This window comes from Palaemon carinicauda, chromosome 43 (genome assembly GCF_036898095.1).
Source record: "Palaemon carinicauda isolate YSFRI2023 chromosome 43, ASM3689809v2, whole genome shotgun sequence".
Taxonomy (NCBI): Eukaryota; Metazoa; Arthropoda; class Malacostraca; order Decapoda; family Palaemonidae; genus Palaemon; species Palaemon carinicauda.
The window spans coordinates 35746107-35755561 of record NC_090767.1 but is presented as its reverse complement, the minus strand read 5'-3'; the positions used below and the strand labels follow the sequence as shown (position 1 = coordinate 35755561).

General features: G+C 40.1%; 1 protein-coding gene across 1 annotated transcript; it reads right to left on the bottom strand.

The window, feature by feature from the left end:
• Positions 1 to 3733: 3733 nt before the first annotated feature.
• Positions 3734 to 5306, bottom strand: LOC137633799 (uncharacterized). The gene has a single exon (XM_068366043.1). The coding sequence runs from the start codon at positions 4934 to 4936 to the stop codon at positions 3734 to 3736; it is 1203 nt and encodes a 400-aa protein (XP_068222144.1). The 5' UTR covers positions 4937 to 5306.
• Between the last annotated feature and the right edge of the window lie 4149 nt (positions 5307 to 9455).

Below are 9455 nucleotides of genomic sequence, written 5' to 3'. Positions count from 1 at the left end.
TAGTCATAGCAGTAGGGAGGAATTCGCTTGATTTCAGTGCAGCAAGATCCAGTTTCACATATGGGGCATAAATAGCTACATCACCAAAGCAGACTATATACTCGGGGCTATCACCAATGAAACTTTTTGGGAAATCTATGATTCCCTTTGTGGACAAAGACACAGCCCAATATCGTACAACGCCCCAAAAACTTATGTCCTGGAGCAGTACTCACCATTGCCAGCCGCCCATATAACCAAGGTTTTTAAGCTCTCTTCACAAAATTTTGTGAACTAAAAGTCTTTGCTTGCCGTCGGGGAAATGACGATCTCGTTCGCTTTCAACCTGCCACAAATAGCTCTCATATGGTGGTGAAACTACTTTGTGCCCTTTGGGTATGACGTCTGCCCTTACCTGTATGTGCTGCCATCCTTAATGTCAACATTTTGCCCTTGAAGGTTCTGGTGACCAAATTCAACTCACTTATGGAAAACCAATTCACCATCTTCAATACCATAATCAATACCCTAAATAAGATGAAGAGGATAACTATTCAACATCAACTGAAGTTTACATGAATGCGGTATGACAGAATGTGGTAGGACACAGACACACCCCGCGATGTGCAGAAGTGGTGACAAACGCACCTACCACCAAAATGTTTCACCACTATTTCACACCACAACCAGTGACCTCTCCAGCAACCTTATGATGCACTTTGACCGCGGATATGTTACTACCACCCCAATTTCAAAGTTACTGTGTAAAAATGTGCAAACAGTGGTCAGTGACCTAAAGATTTTTAAGAAGACCAGGGCTTCTGGCAGTGGCCTCCCATATCAGTACTCTTTACAATTTACATGATGGAAGTATAGCAAGCAACATTTGGTAGACACCGGTGATTGCTGTTCTCTACATGTGAAAACTTAGTCTATCTAAGCCTACCAAAGTCCAAATAGTAACTGCCAAACGATCTGTGATCTCCACCCCGTGTTAAGAGGCCCTTATGTGATATTTTGTGAGTGCCAAATATAATTTATAGTTTCTCTTTGCTGACGCCCCCCTTGCCAATCCTTGTTGTGGATTTCCTCACCAATTTCAACCTCTTGGATGAGGTTGTTCAACGACAGTTAGCCAACACAGACTCTTACTCGTCAACATCTCTTCAACACACAGCCTACAAAATTACTCTCCACATCAGCTCACCCACGGATGCCTTCACCCACCTCCTAACATCATACTCAGAAGTGTTCTGTCCTAAACTTCACAATATGTCCACCATTCCCACTAAACGAAGTATTGATCACTATATCAAGACAACAGGGCCATCAGTGTTCACCAGAGTCAAGTGTCCTTTGCTGAATTGATTTGCAATCACTAATAAATTTTTGCCGAAATGAAAGATATCTAACTTTGCTTAAAGGCTTCAAGCTCATGTTTATTGTCCTTACATATCGTCCTACAAAAAGAACCCCCTGCACCTGTGTGGGGATTACTGGCATATGAACAAGCAGACAGAATGGATTAACTGCCTCCCAACAAAACCTTGCCATAATTACCTCTTACTCACAACAAAGTGAAGGTTTTATCCTTTCTTGACTTAGTGAAGGGGTATTATCAGATGCCCATGAAACCATAAGAAATCCCCAAGATCGCCATCACCACCCACTTCAATGATACAGCTACAATCATCCTGTTTTAGCCTTAATAGTGATGAGGCTACTTTTCAACGCCTCATGAATGGTATCTTCGGCAACCTCCCCTTCAGAGTGTGTTACAAGTGCGACACACTTCTGTCTTCTTCCTTCAAAGAGGAACCCCTTTATCAACTTCGTGTCGTGCTCGACTGCCTACAATAGAACGGCTTTGAATTGGGGTACGACAAGTTTACTTTTGGTGCCAATGAAGTATCGTTCTTAGGGTACGGCTTCACTCCTGAAGGAGTTCATCCCTTCCCTGAAAAGGTACCAGCTGTTCAGAGCATCCCCACACCCTCAACCTTCAAAGCAATGCAAGAATTTTTTATCATAGTCAACCATTATTACTGGTTCCTTGCAGCCATCGTCGCTACTCTCGGGCCCTCTATGTCTCTCAAAAAGACAAAGGGTAGTCAGGGAGTAACCCCACCCTTTGGCCCTCTTCGGTAGGAAACCATCTAGTGTGGAATCTGGATACTCCACATTTGACCAAAAATTGAGGGAAATGTTTGGGTTCCACCACTTCTTAGAAGGATGGGAGGTTGTCATTCGCACGGACAACATGGCTCTGATGCACTTCTTAGCTCGAAGGTCTGATGACTGGTCCGCTCTTCAACTTCCAATTCTCTCCAGTCCGTATGAATGCAATTGCACCCTTCAACACGTCCCTGTGAAACTGAATATCTTTGCCTAAAACCGGTCAAAAAGTAATTTGCAGCTATTCATTGGGATTACTATGCACTGTCATAATCCAAACGAAAAGATCCAATGTATCAAAATTGTAGTATATCCTACTTCTTCATTTTTTAAAAGATTTTTTTCAGGGGTTTTATTCAAGAAAACAAATGCAGTGACACCACATAAAGAATGAACACATTACAATAATGTCAACCTCTTTTTAGAAATATGACCAGGTTTTACTAAAACTAACAGCCGTCTATGTCACATTTTGCAAGTAACGGAAGTGGGGGACACTGGGGTGGTAATAGGTGTTTACTTGTATCTTCAACCCCATAGGGTCATTACAGTGACTCAAGGATTAATGCATTCTCATTGGCTATAATTTGCAAATCATATTAGGAAATACAGAAACAGTAGAGAAGCACGTTCATACTGAATTGGGGCCGAAGTCAAAGCGAGAGTTGCTCTACTTGGCTAGTAAGTGGAGCCTACCCTCCACATGGCAAGAAATCTAATTACCTCGTTAAAATTTAAATAAACATTCGGGTTTGCCGAAGTGATACTTCTATTAAAGGAAGATGGTTTGTATTTTTATAGAAACAACGGAGCCTCTGCCGTTTATGGGGACAGCCTTTTGACCTGCCGAAAATCGAAGTCAAATAGTCCGAAATCGGCTCTTTTTTTACGGGAATGATTTGTTAAATAATGTAGATTGATGGGACAGTATTAAATTGTAAAACAGAATGTTTCTTGAAATCGAGTAAAAAAAAGTCCGAAATCGGCTCTTTTTACGGGAATGATTACATGACGTGTCCTTATAAACTACAAACTTAACGAAGGGGTACATATGTAGATTGACGGGACAGTATTAAATTGTAAAACCGAACGTTTCTTAGACTGGGATGACACGGGCTCTATCTATCGGGAAAGTTGGAAACTAATTTGGAAAATCTGCTCTTTTTCGCGGGAATGACCACGGAATGAAATATTAAAATCACTGGTTTTGTAAATGCTTGTCCCAACAATCTACATACTAGGAACCCTCTGGTCATGGATGTCGGAAATATGCGAGAAAAATGGACAACTAACACAAAATTCCCCTCCTAACCTGACCTACAAGCCATGTCCTTACCTTCATCGTGAACTAAACGGGGGGGCTGACGCCCCCCTGCGACCCCCCAAACACTGTTGCTAACATACAAACCCCAACAAACCAAACCTAACCAATCCTAGTAGTTCCCAGGTCACTACCCCTACCCGGGGGCAAGCCCCCGGACCCCCTTCGTAAGTCTCTCTCCTACAGAAAAGAAGCTTGGGCAGCACTCAAAATTATATCTTATCCACATGATCATATTATAGGTTATTCAGGCTTACCTTAAATTTTGTAGTCGCTAAAACCAAAATCCTCCGGTTCTTGGTCCTTCAACCTCTTCTGGGGTGGAGGATTAGGAGGAGGACTTGAACTTTTGCGACTAGTGGAAGGTCGGGCGTCGTTAGCTGAAGAACGGCTGCAGGATGGACGAACGTTACTTGGCCGAACGTTAGTAGCGTTAGAGGGAATCGGCAAGTAGAGAGGACTGGCTTTGAGCGGGTACACGCGCTTGATGAGCTGTAAAAATGCCCTGAACGGACATACGGACTTTTCTAGATATCGCTTCCTGATACAGTACTCCGCGAAATAGCTTTCGTACAACGATTTCTGGGTACCAAATCTTGGTAGCACGCTCCTTTTGAGAACCCGCCATTGCGATTCTATAGTGTTCGTATGTACGGTCGGGTCATTAGGATCAACGAAGTTAACACTGTGGTTTACAGTAAAATGTTTAAAATCATGGTCTTTGACTTTGCCATATCCTTTCCAGCAATCGGAAATGATAGTGGTCCCGGGAAGAACGTGCTCTTTGAGCGCCGAGATCAACGTTTCTGCGTTACGTTTCTCAACCACTCTGAAAAAGGTCTCGCGTGTTTCCCGGTCAATGCCCCCAAAGACCCAGGTTCCTTTGACTTCATGCCCGATGTTATACTTCCTCTTGCCGAACTTGCTCTCGTCCACTTCCACAATGTGCCCTGGTCCACCAATTTTCTTATTGTCCAAAATCAACACTTGTTCACACACTCCTCGGCAAAAGTTGTACCAGTCAACGAGAGTGTGAGAACCAAGGTGTTCGGTCTTCAATTCAACACAGTATTGAGGCCAACGAAGAACCCAACAACACGTGAGGAGGATGATATCACGTTCTTCGAGGTGTGAGCCCTCAAAGAATGATTTATGCCGCATTGTGAATTTTCGGCGACACTTGCGGTTCCTACACCTCCAGAAATAATTGGATTTTTCACTGCCCACATTGCAGCCATCACGCATGAGGGCCACATCACCTGTTTTACACTTTTTACATGTACCTCTAAAATCCCCTAAGAGGCCTTCTTGAAATAAATAGTGAAAGAATTCGGGGGTAACACGAGTGAAATCACGTAGCTGTAAAACTCCGAGAGTCTTAATTGCATCAAGCTGATCAATACGGGAGATAAACTCGAAAACATCACTCAAAGAGAAACTATACGGAACAGGTCTATCCATCACGGCGGTTAGAGTTGGAAAGGGTCGGCTGTAGGTCAATCTCGGGTCATGGGGGGGATTAAAAATTTGAAATCACGCAGCCCACGAAAGGGTTAGTTCGGTTGCTTTGTTTGACACTGGCTTTATCTGACGAAATATCTTAACTAGATGCTGGATAACCTAACCTTTGTTTGTATATAAAACAAAATAGTATTCGGCATAATTTTGGGACGATTTCGAAAGAAATAACAATCTTAACAAGAGATTAAAATGAAAATTGTTGGAATTAGCGAAAACATACGTACGAACATCGAAAACTGTTCATGCTTGCGCGACCAGCTGATATGCGAATCGAGCGCCGCCAAACGGGTGTTATTATAATCAGGCAGGAAACAATGATTGCTTCAGCGTACGACGCATTGTAACGGCCTTTTTCTAACATAACATTTCATGATAAATATCCCAGCAGTATCAAATGTCACTAAACATGACGTGTCCTTATAAACTACATACTTAACCAAGGGGTAAATATGTAGATTGACGGGACAGTATTAATTTGTAAAACCGAACAATTCTTAGACTGGGATGACACGGGCTCTGTCTATCGGGAAAGTTGGAAACTAAGCAGGAGCTACCCGTGACTTGCGTACGGACCATGCTGAACTTAGAAAATATTGCCGTGGTAAAGGTAAATTGTGTTATTAGTCAAAACGATAAATTAACATCATATTATGGTATGTTAGAAAATTGTAAAGAACATCAACCCCATAATGAAATACGATTTGGCTAGTAATAAGAAAGATATCCCTGTCCCCATAAACGGCAGACACCCTGAAACAACTCCTTGACAATAAATAGTGAACAATTTATACACAAAAATATAGAAGCCTAACACTATTGACAATAGATAACAATTTATACAAAAAGAAATACCATCTTAGCATTTACATATGACCATTTGTTAATTGACTGAACACGTGACCGAACAAATGTCAGCAAACTTGAGATAGTTTTTAGTGCTCCAACAAGCACCAACTCTTCAAACAAATCTACCACAACACCATTCAATCAGGAATTCAGCTACAGTTTTTAATGTATTTTAAATATCACTACATATACACTGGAATACCTTTTTATTAAGAGAAATAGGACATGGTATTCAAACAAGTAGTAGATATATTAATAGGAGCAGGACTGTAAAACACAGAAAGTCAGATATTTCGATTCTCCGCTATATAAACAAGAATGATCAATGATAACATGCAGATAGTATTATCTGTGTTCCAAAATGGTAGTCTCTTGCTGTAGACTTACCATCTTTCAGGTTTGGGAAGGCGATGTTGACAAAGAGTATAAAGAACAAATGTAAAATTTACTACCCAATATAGTGTTATAAAGCAATCTCTTGTTGATACTTTTATAACTGATAAGAATAAGACATAAATAAAAATTCGATAGTGAGTACTAAAACTAACTGAAAAGAATATTATGAATCAGAATGGCAAAGTTTGCAGATATTGGGACTGATGTAATATGTGAAGCAAAATGGGTGTAATGTGTACCAAAATGATTCAAACAAGTAATTATGTAGTGGAACGGGAGAGTTGATTGCTTTGACATGACTGCATCACTGGGCAATTGTTTTAGAAAGTCCTTTTGCTAAAACTGAAAGACATTTTATGGCAGCAGGAACATGGCTGTCAACTGTAATGGAAACTTCCTACTTATCTGGTGAAGCCATTGTTGAAACAGTCCCATACGCTTGATATTATTAAGAAAATATCATGTGTAGTCCAATGATATATCCCAACATCATCTTACCAACAAGGAAGTTTTCAAAACAAATATTAAATAATATTTTTTTTTTATCATATGCACAACAGGAAGTTTAAGAAAGACATGAACAAAAGATACCAAATAAGACTTAACCTAACTGAGCTCATTGACAGTGGGAAATATCTACATGGGACTGTCTACTGGAAGAGGAGTGTCACCCTAAAAAAGGAAATAGATCACTTTTTTTGTAATGGGATTGCATGGGTATTAGAAATAATCTCCCAAGAAGAACCCTCTCTCCTGTATAAAATCCTGCAAGACATCAACAAAGAGATGGAGCTGGGGGGAGAGTAACTGCTCCCTGCACTCTAGTTTTGGGGTGTGTGAATGTGCGTGGATGTAGTAGGATAGAGAGTAAAAGATGTGAGATTGGAAGTATATTTAGGAAAAGAAGGATGGATGTATTGGCCTTGTGAGAGACAAAGATGAAAGGAAAGGGTGAAGTGATGTTTGTTGAAATGTCTGGTAGAGTGTCTGGGATTGAAAGGGGAAGAGCGAGAGAGGGTGTGGCTTTATTGCAAAGTGAATGGATGATAGGTAAAGTAGTGGAATGGAAGGATATATCATCTAGGTTAATGTGGGTAAGGTTTAGGTTGGGTAGGGAATGTTGGGCGTTTGTCAGTGCGTATGGGCCAGGTAGTGAGAAAAGTGAAGAAGAGCGGAATGAGTTCTGGAATGAATTAACTAGGGGTGTAGAAGGACTGGGTAGAAGGAATTATGTAGTTGTCATGGGTGACTTAAATGCTAGAGTGGGCGCTGGAGAGGTAGAAGATGTCATTGGGAATTATGGCATACCAAATGAAAATGAGAGTGGTGAGAGACTGGTAGATATGTGTGTTGAACAAGAGATGATAATAAGTGCTAGCTTTTTCAAGAAGAAAGATAAAAACAAGTATACATGGGTAAGAGTGGCAAATGGAAGAGTAGTAGAAAGGGCATTAATGGATTACGTGTTGATAACTAAAAAAATGTTTTGAAGATTGAAAGACGTGCACGTGTTTAGGGGTATGGCTAACGGTATGTCTGATCCTTTTTTGGTGGAAGGAAAATTAGTTGTAGCAAAAGAGTGGGGAATAGAGTAGGTGGATGTAAAAAGAGAGCTAGTGAGGGTTGAAGAGCTAATAAAACAAGGTGTAAAAAGTAAATACCAGGAAAGATTGAAAATGGCATATGACGAAGTGAGAGTAAGAGAAACTGGAAATTTAGAGGAGTGGAAGTTAGTAAAAGAAAATTTTGTTGGGATTGCAAGTGATGTGTCTGGCAAGAAGGTTGTTGGAGGCAGAATGAGGAAGTGCAGTGAATGGTGGAATGAAGGAGTGAAGGTAAAAGTGGAAGAGAAAAAGAGGGCTTTTGAAGAATGACTGCAGAATAATAGTATAGAGAAGTATGAAAAATATATAGAGAAAAATGTGGAAGTAAAGCACAAGGTACGTGAAGCAAAGAGGGCAGCTGACCTGAGGTGGGGTCAGGGACTGGGTCAGTCATATGAAGAGAATAAGAAGAAGTTTTGGAAAGCCAGAGGTTACACAGAGATAAAGTAGGTAAAACAAGAGGAAATATCGTAAGTTTTCCTATTTTCAGCTTTGATTGATTAAAGGGAAAGTTATACCTAAACAGAATGGTGACTTACAAATAAACTTGGCCAAAGTAGGTATTTGTTATATGAAAATTAAATCTAATACTGAAATCAAGTAAAAAAAAAAGTAAAATAACTATAACAGAACGAGTCAATGCTTTCAATCATGTGCAAATGTGAAAATATATATAGAGAATGATTTAATACGTAAATATGAATTAATAATATCCAAAATAAGTATTGTCATTATGGGAATAATATGAAATGCTGCAAAAGAAAATAAAATAAGTGTGCAACAACTAAAACAGGACCGGGTAACAAGTTTAGAATTGTGAAAATGAGACATTCATACACGTTGGTACTGCATCAGTGATTACATATAGAAAGAATAACCAGGGGCTGAGTAGAATATATGAATATATCTTGTCTAGTAGAATACTTTAAGTTCCCAGCATGATGGTGTCTGATCACAGTGGCATATGGTTCGTGCAAATGACAAAACGCGTACCATCTAAGAAGTTGAGAAAGTGACGGACAGCAATTTAGGGTCGAAGTTAGAGTAGACAAATTCCGCTTTTGATATTTTTTCTCATTGAAGAAGGCAGATGGGTGTGACGAGCCGCAGAACACCTGCTCGAGTACTGTACCAATAGTGACGTTACTAATATCAGTGAAGAGAAGGAGAGAGGCAAAAGGTATGGGAAAGTTGAAAGCAGCTGCACCAGGTGATAAGATATTCTTTGCGTTGAAGGAGGGAGCTTCCTGAAGCGGACCTAACCTCATGTCTTTTGGCTTGCCTTTAGTGAGGCAATATCTATGAAAGGAGGTCTATGAGCATTTTGCACTTTATCTAGGATGAAACCAACCCATGGATATAAATTTTGTGAGTAACATTGTGTTTCTGTGAAGTTTATTTTCCAGAAACTATTAAAGCCATTTTGCAAAGAGGATTGGCTGTCTAACTATAATAATTCATTATTTCCCATCAAAGCTGCTAACCGAGGGTCACGGTTCTCTGTAATTATTAAACTCTATACCATTGCATCAACTCTGCAGTGCAGAAGGTGAAAAAACCAAATAAGGAGACAAATTTGCACGCTCTCAAGAAAAATACTGATTGTGTCTTGC